This window comes from Plutella xylostella, chromosome 18, assembly GCF_932276165.1.
Source record: "Plutella xylostella chromosome 18, ilPluXylo3.1, whole genome shotgun sequence".
In the NCBI taxonomy this organism is placed as follows: domain Eukaryota; kingdom Metazoa; phylum Arthropoda; class Insecta; order Lepidoptera; family Plutellidae; genus Plutella; species Plutella xylostella.
This window is the reverse complement of record NC_063998.1, coordinates 6,258,204-6,275,651: the sequence shown is the minus strand read 5'-3', so window position 1 is coordinate 6,275,651 and position 17,448 is coordinate 6,258,204. Positions and strand designations below refer to the sequence as shown.

General features: G+C 35.9%; 1 protein-coding gene across 12 annotated transcripts in view; it reads left to right on the top strand.

Moving 5' to 3' along the window:
* LOC105382610 (apoptosis-stimulating of p53 protein 1) overlaps positions 1–17,448 on the top strand; it is a 199,272-nt gene that overhangs the window by 166,012 nt on the left and 15,812 nt on the right. For all 12 annotated transcript variants that reach the window (XM_048627260.1, XM_048627258.1, XM_048627262.1 and 9 more), the window contains one exon: positions 12,122–12,294. In XM_048627260.1, the coding sequence (XP_048483217.1) occupies positions 12,122–12,294 (173 nt within the window). The remainder of the gene's footprint in view (positions 1–12,121; positions 12,295–17,448) is intronic.

Below are 17,448 nucleotides of genomic sequence, written 5' to 3'. Positions count from 1 at the left end.
CCCCGATAGGATAAGGGTCAAAATCCTGCCAACGACAGGTTGTTGACCATCGGATGTTATTTAAAAATGTGAAAGGATTTAATTCTACATTATTGTGCCAACCCTGATATCCCACCGGCCACGGGATTCGTTTAATCACACACGAGATTTTACACAAACCATCTTAGGCACATTCGTAATATTATATAAAGTTATGGGCAATTAAGTACAGAACTATTGAGTCTATTGTAACTACTTTTGACTCAGTTGCAGTCTATCGTGTCTAAAATGAAACCGGACAATGCAAATCTATTTAAAATAGAATCATAGATAAAGTAGAAAGTGAAGCTGTGCAAAACACAACTACCACGTGTCATAATTTTCAAGCCGTCTCATTTTATGCAACATATTTAGCGTGGGTGTGCACGTGCTTTAGTCTACAGACTAATAAAACAAGTATTTTCCTACAAATTATCTTGATATAATATGATTCGACATGAAACGACGTAAAACTATTTCCTTTCATACTTTTTAGACCTTATTTTGCAGCAGTCGTGTTTCATTTTAAGCACTTAGGTAAGTACTTATTTTCTTGAACTCTTCTGTCGCATGGACAGAAAAAGTTTTAACTCCAACACTTTGTGTCGGTTTGCGAGGAAGTTTAATTGAAACGATTGGATATCGAGACGACGATATTAAGTGAACTACTCAGTACGCAGATTCTCGGCGAGTTTCCAACTTCATTTTATTTTACCTCTATTTTAAAAGGATTTTTTTTAAATGTGACCAAATGCTAGTCGATCTTGCATCTCTTTATATGAATCCTAACTAATATTATAAATGCGAAAGTAACTGTGTCTGTCTGTTACTCTTTCACGCCAAAACTATTGAACGGATTTGAATGAAATTTGGTATACATATGGTCTATCTAGACCCTGAGAAAGAACATAGGCTTTCTATCCCGGAATTCCCACAGGAAAACTTTTTAAGGCGAAGCGAAGCTCGCGGGAACAGCTAGCAGTTATAAATAAAATTGATTAATTTTACGCTTAACTTAGAGCTATAATTATTGTTATCACCATAACACTCATTATTTTTAAAGACTGAGCGAGATTTAAAAACATTTAATAATACATCATTTTAATGAAAAATGTAACCAGTATGAAATCTAACACACGGTTCATATTTCATAGTAAACTACACCTGGTATTGTGGTTAAAATCGATATCATAGCCTTAATTATTCACCTGTATCTAGAACACGGTCGATTGTAACCTCATAATACTTTTGTTATTCTTGGCGTAGGCAATTTCGTTAAGGTTGGTTCGGGTTTATAGAACTTAGTACTTACCAGTTAGTGGAAGATATGTTTTCAGGAATCAAAGTCATGAATATTCAGAGTAGTTTATAAAATTGTATCATCATTCGTGTTGTAATATTGCGTTTTTTTACTATTCAATTATATCTGTCTGACTAAATAACGAGAGTTTTAGCGTCACCAATTTATTAATTACTCAGATCTTTTCTTCAGGTATTCGCGTTCCTTACAAACGATAATTTACTCATATAGGAACCTACTTAAATAAGTATCATTCATATTTACATATTTTTTAACAATCATATTTATTGAGTAATGAAATAGGGAATATGCAAGTGGTTCAAATAAAGGTCAAATATTATTTATAATAAACTTTGTTGTTTCATAACTACGACTCCATCATTATTTTTGATTATAATTTATTTTTGAGCAAGTAAATGAAGTTGAAAAGTACAAAAAAACTTCGATAAATTCTAACTTCCGAGAAACGTCACCCATTTTCTTAGGGCGGATGTGACGTCATAATTCTTTATATATCAATCTCAGAATAATAACTTCTTTGCGTTTGCGTATAGTTAAATAAATGTCAAGTGTAAACAAAGAAAAGTTAATGTCACCGAGTATTTGTGATGCTCGTTGTGATCAGATACGATGGATCACATAAAAATTCTTCCAATACGAGTAGATCCTAGCCTCCTATAACCTCTCCACTTCTTGTTTGATAATTATGCTTGTTTGTTTGCAAAGTTTAGGACTTTTTATATTTTTTGTTGGTAGTGTATGGGCTGCCACTAGTTGTTCTATTGTAATGAGGCGTAAACAGCCATTCGCTAGTCAACGAGCCACTCAAATATGCTCCATATTGCAATACAATAAAATTAAATTTGTATTGTAAGTATTATGACATGAACATGACACAAGTTGCTCTTTCTACTTTTAGGTTATAATGGCAGTCGTTAGTATATTTCAAAAGTTGTTTTTTTTTTCTAAATTAAGTTATGGAAGAATTCTCGTAATCAGAAGAACTGGACACATTAAATTTATTACGCAGTATGAACGAGTAAACTGTGGCCAGCTGCGGAAAAGGACAGCAAAGACTATTGAGAAGTCGAGAGCCGTATGCCCAAATATTAGGGAATATGCATATATTTTTATACTCTTATTCGATAGTTTAAATAAGGGGGTTTAGACCTTTGAGATATGCACAATGGTTCCATTTAAGAGAGCCAGGTGCAGGTTCTTACACCCCCACAGATAATAGAATAGAATGACCCACTAACCCTAGTCTCTCTTACTGAGAACCAAAGTTACAGTAAGTACTTACATACAATACAAATATCACTTTATACACTTCCTTTTTCGTTTGTTACCATGACAACATTGGTTTGTTGAAAATACAAAAGTACTCTGTGATTACTTGATTAGGTAAAAAATCTATGCCGACTGACGGGACTCATTATTCTGAGCCGTGAAATTAAACGATTATGACGTCACGACAGCCCGCCATCCTGACGGGAATTTCAAAGTGGTCGTGATGGTTGTAATTTTTTAACTTTCTTTAAAATACCTTTAATTACTTATTTTGGCGTTGAATTTTTTTTTACTATAATAAAGTGATGTAAAACTATCCAATAAAAGTATAAAAAAAAATTACGCATATTCCCTATTATGGGAAAGTTTCGACGTCAGTACCAAGTGATACAAGCTGGTACCGCTCCCCCCGACGATGCTACCTTGTCACAATAAACTTTAGGGTTAACGTTTCTGCAAGTCATTATGGAAAGAAGACAGACTATTTTGCTTCTTGCATGATCATTACAAATTTGATACGTTTTGTTGGCCTATAAATACTGTCATACTTTGATTGATTAACTGAAATATACCTTACGTTAAGTCTGACATTGCTAATGTAGGTAAGTTGATGTAGCTGTGAAAATTATGGAAATCGATATAAAACATATAAGGATACTTAATTTTCAGAACAGGTAATACTTATAGAAGATACGTGTGTTATTTCTTACGTATAGTTTATGCCTCGTCTACGCAGAGTAATGCGATCACGTACAAATCTGGTTTGACATCGAGGATATTGACTTACCAAGAATTAACCATTCGATTAGCTATCACAATGCACTGCATTGCAGCTTATGAATCGAATACTAGTCGAAGGCTCTCGATTACTGATCGGATGGGTCAACAATCGAATCGATTATTCAGTTTATGTAAGGAGTCCTGTAGTGCCCTTTGACTTCTACCTCTGTGATGGTGGCATGATGTTTATGCTTTTGTTGTGGCTCAGTGCATTTGTGGTCATTTTCGACTGTTGCAATGTGTTCCAGTCTCAGTGTATTGTGGTAAAGACAAGATGTAGATGACAGGCTGATATTGTGCATACCTAGTCTCAATGGAAACTATAATAATATAATATCAGAACTAGCTGATGCCGCGTTTAATATGTAATGATTTCATCCCAAATAAAGGGATCTGCATTTAAATTAGCGATTAACTCTTTTAAATCACCGTTTACTAACAAAGGAACAATCGAAGTACATCATCATATTTCTGAGCAGAGAACCCTCGTTGTGAGTATCAGGATATGCTGGTCATGCTTCAGCCTGCACTTGCGACATTATTGATACAAATTGCCAATCAGACGCCATTGAACCGGTACGGCGCTTTCTATTCTTTTTTTATCCTTTTGAACTTTATTGAATGTAAAACTGAACGGACTTTCAATTACATTGAAAACAATGGTGTAGCCAGCAGCTGACGCCGCATTTTAGCTGACAATTTAGAATTTTGCATACCTAGGTAAATATTTTTAGGGTTCCGTAGCCAAAATGGCAAAAACGGAACCCTTATAGTTTCGTCATGTCCGTCTGTCCGTCTGTCCGTCTGTCCGTCTGTCACAGCCGATTTACTCGGAAACTATAAGTACTACAGTGATGAAATTTGATGGGAATATGTGTTGTATGAACCGCTACAAAAATATGACACTAAATAGTAAAAAAAAGAATTGGGGGTGGGGCCCCCCATACATGTAACTGAGGGATGAAATTTTTTTTTTCGATGTACATACCCGTGTGGGGTATCAATGGAAAGGTCTTTTAAAATGATATAAAGTTTTCTAAAAACATTTTTCTTAAAGTGAACGGTTTTTGAGATATCAGCTCTCAAAGTCGTAAAAAGTATGTCCTCCCCCCTCTATTTTTATAACTACGGGGTATAAAATTCTAAAAAAAATAGAGGTGATGCATGCTAATTAACTCTTTCAACGATTTTTGGTTTGATCAAAGTATCTCTTATAGTTTTTGAGATAGGTTGATTGAACTGTAATTTTGATTTGCTGCTACGGAACCCTTTGTGCGCGAGCCCGACTCGCACTTGGCCGGTTTTTTACTACATATTGCTACAGACCTCTCTGCGCTTGCTATCTGGTTTTGCTAAAACAGCTTTATGTTGTATATAATTAATATTTAATTAATAAGTACCTACTTAATTTTTTATACGAAGGTAAAATCTTAATAGAAAGGCAATTATGCAATGTACCCATAAAACCTACCCAGACTTAAATGTAATAAAATATTATTTATCGCATAAACTTATGCAGGTATATCCGTAGAAAAATTACAAAACGCAAATCGTTTCAGTCATCAAACATGCAATCGGCAGGTTGGGTATGCTAAGAAACAAAATAACTCTTTTATTCATCGATAAAGAAAAACAGTTTCGTTCCAGGGACAGATCGGGTCACTTTGTAAAATCCCAACTGACCCATTCCTCCGCCGGGCTCCTTCGCCAATCGGCGTTCCTCATGAATTGCCAATCAACTTTCTAAAACATGAATGAACACGTAACGCGCTAAAAATCGCAAAAAAAAATACTCCATTCAACGCCGGTCCCTGAAATAACGCTTATACTCACCGAATTATTGCATGCCCATTCATAAAAACGTATTTTGCTTAGGTATCTATATAGAACAGTGAATAGTATAATAATATTGCCAAATGGACAATGGACGATACAATTGTCTGTCTCGAAATGGCTATCGTTGAGGCGATGACACGGACAATGCCGTGGATCAAAATAGAGCGATCTTGGACCAGTACCGTGACCCCTTTACTGCCGATTGAGCCAGGTGCTATTGTGAACTTATTTTGTTTTTATTTTTCCCAAACGATCGCGATTTATCGTGGAGTAGGACGTTTATGGAGATGTAAAATGGATGGAGCTGTAAAGCGCGGATGCTTGGACTTTCTGTAAGCTGTCGAAACTACATTTTATTCAGGGAAATTTATAGCTTGGTATAATTTTGTATTCTTAGCACTTTAGTGCCTATATATTAACAAAAATAAGAAAAGAAATAAAAAGTTTGATTTGTCGTGGTAAAGTATGGGAAAATCATTCTATTTACTTCAGTAGGTTCTTAGAACTTTCTAGATGCTTCAGAGAATCTCAATCTAGAAACTATAAGGAATCTCAGTAATTCCGAATCCTTTGTTGGGTCGTGAGCAATCGTTTCGTCACAATTCGATTTACTTTAGTTTATCTGAAATCATTTTCTTTGCAATCAGCAACTGCTGATCGCAGATTGGACCAATTATTTTTATTTGCGGTATGAACTGTTTCATAAAGAACGCTCAAGTACAATACGTTATACGGTTGTCAGAATATTTTGAAAAGGAGATTTTTTCATAGCAACGTGCTTTCAATTCAATTCAGCAGCTTCTACAAATTTAAATCCGACTCCGTGTTGTTATTGTTAAATGGTTTTGGTAGGTACATTAGCAGCTACGAATTATGAATGAATCCCATAAATTACCTATTTACATTTCAATTCAATTTCTTCACACGTTACTACAACTTACATATGCATCGTTAATACAACCGTTTTCCACCGAATTCTCTTCTTTGTTACGTGTGTAGCCCTTTTGTTTATAACCATGATTTAGGGCTGCTTGTAATACAAAATAACGAGAATACATTTGCAATAATCTGCATAGGATTCGTTCAATCTCCCCGGGTTTACTGGCAACGTTCAATTTTATGCGAGCATCTAAGTTAATGCCCAATCACTTAGCCGAACGGGAACGAATGTTCCGTCCTTCATCAGTGCATTCTTAGGGATAAAACATTATAGGATTTATTTTTCATTGTGATTTAGAACTTCAATTTCGACAAGCGTAATACCGTTGTCTTGGAAGATTTTCAGCTTTATTTATCTTAATTATTTTTCTATACGGTTAAGGGAGCGTGAATGCCGTATCGTATCTTTTGGTAAAATAGCACACAAGGGACGTTTATTTTGCCTGTAGTCTCGGATAGGAGAGGGATAACGACGTTTCAGCTGATTAATAACAGATTTCATGACCGTCCGTGAAAATTATGAGACATAAAAAATCATAGAATATTTACCGACAGTATATTTGAATATTTGAAATCTTTTGAAATATAAACTTTACATTATCAATAACATCCATGTACGTACCTAAATGAAATAAATTCTTTGTTTCTTCTTGATTTCTTCTCGGAAAGGGTATTTTAACAACTTCTTTCCCCAATCTTATTCTGTTTTCCGTCGATTAAAGAGCTTCTTTGATCTCGGGTTTTTGGAAAAGTGCCTAATCAGGCGTTTATAAATTGCTGAAATTTTACTCGGTACGTATTTCGTATTTCTATGAAACGTCCTATTAAGTGGTTCTGCCGTCTATCGTGAAACTTTATAATGTGAATTCTGGGCTGAAGTTTTTTATTAATCGACAAGATTCTATTAAATGCCCTAACTACGTGTACTACGGTACCTACTTATAATGAAATTAGAAGCTTTCCTTTCTGGGTAAAACGAGCTTAAATCCCCCGAGTATATTACCATTATCTTTAAATGACATAGTAACTGGCTGCGATCGTACCAGCTGCGGGGAGGCACGGCGACGTGAGTCATAATCTAAATCTGGGGAAATCGATAACTTGTACCTGTCTATGTGTGCCATTGACGTCCATGGATACTTTAATATTCATTACTTACAAGCTTTAATTACTTTGGTTTTAGATGGACACAGACTGGATAGTGGATACTGATCCGACGAATATCTACACAAAATGCTAACCAGCCTCTATCTTATTCTTTACTCAATATACCTACTTTATCTGAAATCATTATATCCAAGATCACAGTAGACCTTAATCCCACAATTACGAGCGCTAAGCCCGCCCCGATGGGAGATGGGAGTGGGGAATTTTTCAACCTAATCGTTTCTAGTCTCCTGAGTTTTCACTACCATTTGTTTGGGGCCAACGCATCACTCTGAGTCGTGGTAAGCGTTTTTGCTAACCACACTCATTAGCTTCGCCACACGATGGCGCCAATGCAAATGAAACCTTAGCACGCTGGAATTTCAGTGGGTTTTCAGTTGATGCAGCAACAAATACGGTCAGTACAAATGAGTAAATTAGTGGATTGGGCCGACACGTGTTTTTGCGGTTGCTCTCGTTGTCTATATGTTGTTGTTGTTTGTAGTTTATTGTTGGCTGACTGTGGATATTGTCATGGTGATAGTATATTATTTGAATACCATTGAAGGCGCTATATGCTAATAATAATCATTCTGTGGTAGTAATATCATTGAACATCTTTTCAGATATTGTGAGTAGAGATGCCACGAATATTCGGCAACTATTCGGTATTCGGCCTATTCGGCCAGTTTTTTCAGTATTCGGTATTCGGCCGAATAGTGCGTACTATTCGGGCCGAATACCGAATAGTAAATCATGTAAAAAATGACTTGTTATTTTTATCAAAATTGTGTTTTTATTTCCAAATCACAACATTTTAGTACTTAAAATTAATCAGTAGTAAGTTGTGCTGGATAAAAACGAGCATTTCAGCATTTTTTGGTAGCCCACGATTGCGCTTTTCATTGTAACCATCCTCAGAAAATAACCTCTCACTATAAACGCTACTTCCAGGTGAAGAAAGATAAGTTTTTGCAAATTTCAAAAGGTTCGGGTATTGTTTTTTGTTTGCTGACCACCACTTGTAAGGATCGGCCATTGGATCTAGGCAAACTATTATCAAATAAAAATTCAACTCGTTTGCCACAGTATTTTCTGCCTCCTAATAATTAGCATTTCTCATATAAGTCATCAATAAGTAATAAAAAAAAAACAGGTTGTAGCGCCGAATATTCGGCGGCCGAATATTCGGCGCTTCGGCCGGCAGCGTCGCCGAATATTCGGTATTCGGTATTCGGCCAATTCACTATTCGTGGCAACACTAATTGTGAGCTTTAATCACATAACATACCTAGGTGGTAGGTACTAGATGGTAAGGCCGCACCCTCCTATTCTATTTAGTCGCTACTGAAGGTACCGTCCACGCCCGCCCGTCACGTGATCACTCATTCACTTATTTTCATTAACGGACAAGGCCAGCCTTACCGTCTTTTGTTGAGACTTCCACCTGGCTAACATAAAAATATATACAGGGTGTTGCAAAAGCGGTACAAGCCTAACAAAAGTTTTTGAGAATGACCCCTTGAGCCGAAAACGGGAAACGGGTGACCTTTCGGATTAGCATAAGTACCTACCACTTTTGAAAACAACCTGTATATCGTGAAATTTGAGTAAATGCTGTTGTAAATATGCCAAATATGTAATTACAATAAAAATTACTTAGTTCAGTTTAATTTCATAAATAGTTCATAAGGCTGCCTGAAAAATGGCGTTAACGCGATAATAAGTCCGCCCAAGTCCGCCTTAGGTGGTATATGGTTTATTTAGAAGTAAACAAGGAAAATATGTTTACATTTTTGTACATAAAAAAACGTGTTTAAAATATACCTACTTATAAAATTATAAGGCAGGGTACGATAGCGTAGCCAATAATATGGAATTGTCCGTTTTAACATTTTTCAGAAGTTTCATAAATTGCTGGTGTTCCATCAAGCTTAAGGTTGATAATGAATAGTAATAAAACTCAAATATAATTGCCTATTTGCCTCATCCAAGCAGGATATAATTAAGTAATAATCTCATTCATTCGACAGTATTACAAATAAGAAAGCAACAAATATTGTGACAAAATCCTTTGAAAGAAAGTTTGCTCCTAAATATCTTAAAAAAGAATTAGACTTTCCTGTATTACAAACGAATAATAAAAGATGAAAAACGGAAATTAAAAACCACCAGGAAGAAACGTAATAAGTAATAATAATAATGGAGGCGTCTTGAAGAGCCTCATACAAAAAAAGCTTCTTAATATCGAATTGATTCAATTAAATTCTTGTTTTATATGTACTGGGTAAGGTTGCAAAATACAATAATAGCATCGGCGAGGCTAGACTCCATTTCTCATGAACACAAACTGCCAAGCTAAATCAAATCACGAGCTCCATTCAACAAATATAGTTTTAACGAAGATACCTACATACAAAGAGCATACTCCGGCCGGCCCGGCTAAATCAATTTGGTAGGGTCATGTCTGATCGCGATACTTCTACTTCGGCCAAATTTACTTCGACGCCTTCGCTCGATTCTTCTCCGATTGACGCATTCGATTCTTGTTTTTTTCGAGCAGCTAATACATTCTGATGGGGTTTTATCAGTTGGGCGGGCTACGAGAGTGCTACGGGCTACGGCGTAGGCACAATGATCATTGTTTGCTACGAAACTGGATTACAGTTTCAGCCCGTGGCCAGATCGTTTTTCTGTCCCTTTCTTGGCTATTCATTTGTTTTTATCGCGTCAATAGTCTATGGTATGTATTTATTTACATTGATTACCGTTTCGGAAACGGCAGTTTAAACTAACCATTACGTTTTTACCACGTCAGTGGGTAGAGTATCGATTGCAAAGCGTTTGTTCAAAGCGTTCATTGATGCATTAAATATGTAATGCAAGTCTGTGGCAGCGTTGAAAACTTGTTCAACAATATTTTGTTAGTATTACCTGCTTGGGAGTATCGGAATTTTGATATCGGGTAGTACTTATCTAAATGGATAATAATTTTATTAGTAACATAGGTATATTAAGTATCATATACATTATATATTTAAAAAAAACAACCCTAATTAAGCAAACTATTTCTACTAAATCTACTAACTTATAAAGTGACTTGAAAGTTTTCCGCTAGAAGGCGAAGGCAGTACCACATTTAATAAACGCAAAAGACCTCGAACCAACAATTAGCCTTAACTCGGCTCCTTCCAACTCGACGCAAGTTTTCATTTCCATACAAGACTTTTAAAACTTTCATTTAATTAGAGAAATTAGGTACGTCCGTCCGCCCGTACTAATTGAAGAGAGAGTAACCTGAAAGATTTAAGAGGTTAATAGCACGATATGTCGTATAATTATTTATAAATTGGTTTAGATATATATAATTAGCTATAATAAATTATGTATATTTTTTTACTTATCTCATGAGTATTAATTATCTTACCAAGCATGATAAAACAAATAAGAATCAGAGACTTTATTAGACGACTAACCTTTCTTTAAGACCATGGAGAAGCGCAAAGATATTGAAAATTACAAGGAACAGCCAGTCACTGCCACTTCAAGGAAGAAATTGAAACAAAATTATTTTTTTCAAAACGATATCCAAGCAGCGAGCAATGATATTGCTCTGTGATTCCACCGAAGAACGAAAAGGCTCTATCACACAGCCTAGCAACTTTATTGTCTTATGTAATTGAAAGGTCAAAGGTATTTCCCTTGGAGCCTTTTAAACGGAGCTCAGATGACCCAGTCTGATACGTTACGTTTTACTGCACTTTTCTTAGTTTACATTATTTTACCCTCGCTAAATTTTTAAATGTCGTAACATAATTTACTTCAAATAAGGGTACTTAGGTAGTGCTAATTAAATAATAGGATGGAATGTTTACAGGGTTTGCGACAGGCGTAGGCCCGGGTTCGTCAAAGGAAGCAAATTGTTTACTTTGATGATTGAGGACGTGAAAAAAGATGAGAATTTTTCGGTCGTAATTCCCAAGAGACACACGTAATGAGAAAGGTGATTAAACCGTATGGCATTGGACCGCGGCTACCCTCTGAACATGATAGAATAAAGAGTATTTTTATCTTTCAAAGGCTTTTTTTATTATAAGCTGGATTTAGTTATTGGTTCTAATAAAATAGTAATAGTTATATTATATAATTTATAAACACTTATGTCACGACTTCAGGCAATTTCATTGAAGATATTAGAAACATTTCGAAAAACAATGGTTTATATTGTTTTGTGTGACCTTTACTTTCAGGTTACAAAAAATCTAGTGCCTGTAAGTCCCAGTGCAATCAGTTTTATTATTAGCTTTTTCTTTCTGAGCCCCTTTTAGTGTTGTCGTGTTACGAGTATTATTCTCCAGAAAGCATACAGTCGTAACAAACGCTGTATCGTCGGCCATTATACGCGCCCAGTTGTGTCGGGAAAATAAGAGCTAACTCAGCTTAGGGGAATATGAATGTGTTTGGGGCTGCAAAATCTCATTTTGCGGCTTTGCTACATTTATAAATATAATATTCAAAATAGAAAGAGCCCCACCTTTATTACGGACCAACATTTTAGCAGCTCATGTAGAATATTAAAATCTAAATGGAATCATTATTATGAGAACTCAATGAAAAAAACAAAAACACTGGCCGCATAGAAAACGCAGCACCGAAAAAAAACAAAAGCATCCCTATTCTGTTAACCACTGTTCACACTCGATCTTGCGAACATCGAGTAAGTTATCGCGGCTTTACCCATCCTTTATCTTACGTTTATAATATGTGCTGTGAAAAAAATAAAAAACTAAAACGCCCCTATTTTGTTCCCAGCCAGCGACCTCGAGTCGATCCGCGCGCTGTTCAATGAGAAGGAGAAGGAGCTGTCGGTGGCGGTGGCCAAGGTGGAGGAGCTGACGAGACAGCTGGAGGAGCTGCGCCGCGGCCGGGCCAGCAGCGCGCCGCCGCCCGCACACGAACTCGACAAGCTTAGGAGGGAACTTATGGTGAGTTTTTTTTAAGAACACTGGTGTTGGTGTCGGTTCTGAAGGCACGAATTCTAGTTTTAGTGTTGTCAAACTGTAAATTTCGCCATCGAAAAAAAAAGAGTTGTGGTAACTCTAGGAGAGTCGAATTTGTGCATCCAGAATCGATATCATTTTTATATAAAATTTTAGTTGTGAAACTAAATGCAGCTTAAAAAATTCCGTGATCTAGGGTTAGTCTGACCTATATTCGTTTTTTATACACAGTATGAGGGCATAATTATTATGGAGCAGCAATCTCCTGCAGTCTGTATTTGATTGGTTGTGTTGTCTGAATTTGTAACACAAAGTTATTACTTATTTTCTTGGTATTAGAGGGTTGATACCACAGACCTGTATTTGAATAGACAACGCTTGTCTCATTCCTTGTATAGAAACCAAGCGTGCCATTATTTTGATACCTACTGACACGTCAGTCACGTCACTTGAACGATTTAGTTTAGGAACGTCCCTAATGACACTGCGCTAAAGGAAGATAATTTCACTCCCTTTTTACACGCGAAGTACATGCACTTGCGTTGTTTGTCTACTCAAATACAGGTCTGTGGTTGATACTAATATGTTCCCTAGGTAAAAAAAACAAATCGAAAGTTTCTGTGATGTAAAAATAATTTCAGCTAACATAATCAGTAATGGAGCATGAAACTACACAAGCTAATCAAACTGTATTGTTTTCCAACAATCACTTTATGCTGTTGTTCATTATCTCAACGTTTGATCTAAACATTTGGCCCTAAAGTTTTGATCGACAAAACGATTTCCTGACAAGTATTTACGAGCTGTCTACCACAAAGATTAAACTTCGTAATTATAACAAAAGTTTAAAGGTGCCACTTAAGTAACTGTTCAGTTGTCGTTTTAATTAAATATAGATTTAGGCTGCGTTAAATTTTTCGTTCGTTTTCATCGTGACATGTAAAACATTTTCTTATGTAAAGCTGTTCTTTGGAAATATCCGGGAGTTTCCTTAATATATCGTTGGCGAATTGGTACCTGTGACAATCCGCAATTGTCTTTGCGGGATGGGGATACACGAGTATCTACTTCTGGCTGGTCCTATGTACTACTATCGTGAATTTAGCAAAACATCTCTAACATTCCTCGCACGCATTTTTCGCTTGTTTTTCCCGCACAAAAACCTCGCTTCACCAAGCCAGAGCTGTGCTAAGCGACGTTAAAAAGAAATACAATCCTTTACTACACTTCTTCATAAATTTCTGGTAGAAACACAGCCTTAACGTGGTTATAATAACAATACTAACGATTTTTTATTAGTACAGTAACTGCTGATAGGAATACCCTACTATCCATGAGCATCTTACAATACAATTTTATTATACGATCATCTTCAATTCCACTAAAACTGTACAAAAAGGCTGCCTTATTGCTTATAGAAATCTCTACCATACAACCTTAGTTCTGCATAACAATGTAAAACTTTTATTTTTCTGCTGACGCGAATGCATTGGACATTTTTCCGGTTGACTGGGCATAAACTGTGACCAACATATTATGATATAATTGGAGACATAGCATTTAAGATACGTTCTTAAATATTTAGTATCAGTACTTTGAAAGAGTTTCCTTTATGGGTAAGTATATTAGGTAGATTACTCGTATATCGTGAACACTATTAATTAATAATATTTGGCTTAAAAACGTTTTCAAAGACTTTTCATAGCTCCATTATAATTGACGAATACCTAGACCTACCTACAGACTGCTAAAATTCCATTAATTCCACCGTTACGTATTGATAGAGTACTTATACTTACCCGATGTATCTATGGCGGAAATTTGAAATCCCTCTGTAACTTTTGTTTCCACCGCGCGCATATCATTATGAACTTTACACAAGTTCTATGTGAAACTGAATATAGTTTGGGTTTAGGCTCTCATGGAACTATGTTAGTTTAGTTGGCGAGTTGACTTGCGTGGATTATAAGCTGATCAGTGCTATTCTATTCTGTTTGCGCTTCCAGAAGTACATAAGTAGGTACATTCCTTTGTGTTCAGAATAAATTGCCCTTTGATGAATAAGTTTTATTAATTAAAGCGTATTTCGCTCGTAAATCAGTTCGTTTCGAGTACATATTTCAGCATCACTTCATAATGCGTCCAATAAGCCGTTTATGCATCACTTTTGAACAACACTCTTTCAATGACAATCAACAGCAGTCCACCAACTTCATAATTAATGGGCAATACATTGATTTATTTGATTAATTATTCAGATTTACAAGAGAATTACTCAATATTTTACTTAGTAGTTGACAACTGAATAAAAAACTAGCTATGACTCATCTTGGTAATATGTATTTAAGTCTACCCTTTGTACTTTTATTTGTAATATTTGTACAATAAAGAGTTAAATAAATATTTAACTGCCAGTTTCAATAACTCTATCGATAGCTGACAGTTACTTTCATACGATTTTGACAAAATGCAACTTTATATGTGTCAAAATCGTATGATAGTAGGTAACTGTCAGATAGAGTATTGAAACTGGCAGTAAGTGTGTGGTTATAAACCCTATAGGGTACAGTGGGCAATTTCCGAGTTTAATTCGCGAGTCATGAGCCTAGACTTTCATCGTGTTTTCCACTGTACATAAGTAGGTACTTTTATACCGTCTGGTAGATTCACAGATTACGCGGCCCTCGTCAAAGTTCGCCGATCCCCTGTCAGCGCCACAGAGCAGACGTCAAACGATGCATACTCGGAAGATAAATGCGAGCTGTCCTATCGATTATTAGATTTAGATGGAGTTTTATTATTTCTAGATCGAAGATTGTGTTAAGTATATATATTTTTGGTACACTTTACTTGAAAATACACACAACATAAATTATATGAAAAAGTAAGAGTAAGCACAATAGGCATCCTTATGGCTATAAGTTACAAGCAACCTTTGGGTGAATGAAAGACTCATGGTAACCACTACCGCACAAAGTATATCATTAATAACTTCCATTATAAGATTTATAGGTAACATTCCGTGCTACTCAGTACAGACTTACCACGATACACAATACTATTCTAAGTCCTAGAACCTTCTTCCCTAACTCACTTATAATATTCCCAGTGGACATAATATCGTTAATCTAAGGGACAGAACGAAAGAGGCCGTTATCTAAAACACAAACAGTACAGAACAACACAACAAAGAGTTTGGTACAGATAACAGCCAGTATTTACAGATTAGCGGACTAGTAGGTGTTGCCAAGTGGGTTGCGGGCATTCGGTCAACCCAGTGTCGTTTTAGCGCTTAGGCCCGAAAACTGGGGGAGTATTCTTGAAGTGAGGCCGATAGGAAAATATACTCACTGTCGATTTATGTTATTTAGACTTTAGAGACACCAATATTTGTACGGATTGCTATTTAATTATACTAATACTGTATAAGTGATTTATAAGGGTGCCACTCATATTTCTGTCTCTGACATTTCATTTTAATTTGAAATGCTTGTATGCCACTAGAATCATTTTAAATATCTACGTATAATCATGTGTTTAGTGTTATTGTTATATTGGAAAATAACATCAGGTAGGTAAGTAGCTACATAATATGGACAGAACTAGGACTTGTTTTACTTACTATGCTCTCAAGAATAGACCCCCTAAAGAGCAAATGCATGCAGAATAGAAACTCGAAAACAATGTTTCAAGATTCCGAACTTCGAAACTGGCGCTCAAGTAAAATAACGAGGACATGCAAAGTTGATACTTCGAAACATAAACTTGTACAAAGGCTTGCAATAAGTACCGAGGATTCGTGACAAAAGTCAATGAAAACGCGGAATTGCCTTTTATAATTGCACTTTTCATATCCCTTGTAAGTATACTTTGGTAAGTTTAATTAATTTATCAAGAAGCCACGTATTTATTTGTGAATATAAAATAACATTATTTTTAATCAAATATACCGTAGATATTTAAACCGATTATTGTAATAAATAGCTCATTTAATAGTTTATTTCATGACTAAAGACTTAGTTTAATCCAAACAAATTAACCTAATACATGTACCTATGCCTATAACATACATACCTACTGGTGCTTCTGCCAAAGAGTTCAATTCAAGAACACACGAATCAGTTTATAGCGTGACTTTCAGTCTGGCTATTGCTTTGAAAAAATACGCTGCCTATCGTTCGTTTTAATCTGTGACCTCCGCAAAAGAAAAAGTGAATTTAATAATTTTAAATTAAGTGTTTTTGTTTCCTTTTTCCGAAAGACTAGCGGCCAGTCACTTGTTACAAATTTTATTAAAGAGTTCAAATCACGATCAAATAATATCTTTTAAATGGAGAAAAAGTTGTTCTATTTGTGAAAAGTGACCGTTTTGAAGTTGTGACGTGAGCGTGAGTCGATCGTCTGCAGTTGACGGAAGGGGCTGAAGTTTCACAACTTGTAAAGGTTAGTCAGACTTCGGGTTGTTTTGTTTATAATTTGTAAGACGCCTTCGGGTATTTGAAGTTTACATGGATTACGTAGGTTTGAAATTTTGATATTTTGTTCCTTAATATATAATAGCATTAATATCCTAACTAATATTATAAATGCGAAAGTAACTGTGTCTGTCTGTCTGTCTGTCTGTCTGTCTGTCTGTTACTCTTTCACGCCAAAACTACTGAACGGATTTGAATGAAATTTGGTATACATACGGTCTAGACCCTGGGAAAGAACAAAGGCTACTTTTTATCCCGGAATTCCCACGGGAAAACTTTTTAAGGCGAAGCGAAGCGCTATCTGTCTGTTACTCTTTCACGCCAAAACTACTGAACAGATTTGAATGATTTTTGGTATACATACGGTCTAAACCCTGGGAAAGAACATAGGCTACTTTTTATCCCGGAATTCCTACGGGAAAACTTTTTAAGGCGAAGCTAAGCGCTGTCTGTCTGTTACTCTTTCACGCCAAAACTACTGAACGGATTTAAATGAAATTTGGTATACATACGGTCTAGACCCTGGGAAAGAACATAGGCTACTTTTTATCCCGGAATTCCCACGGGAAAACTTTTTAAGGCGAAGCAAGCGCTGTCTGTCTGTTACTCTTTCACGCCAAAACTACTGAACGGATTTGAATGAAATTTGGTATACATACGGTCT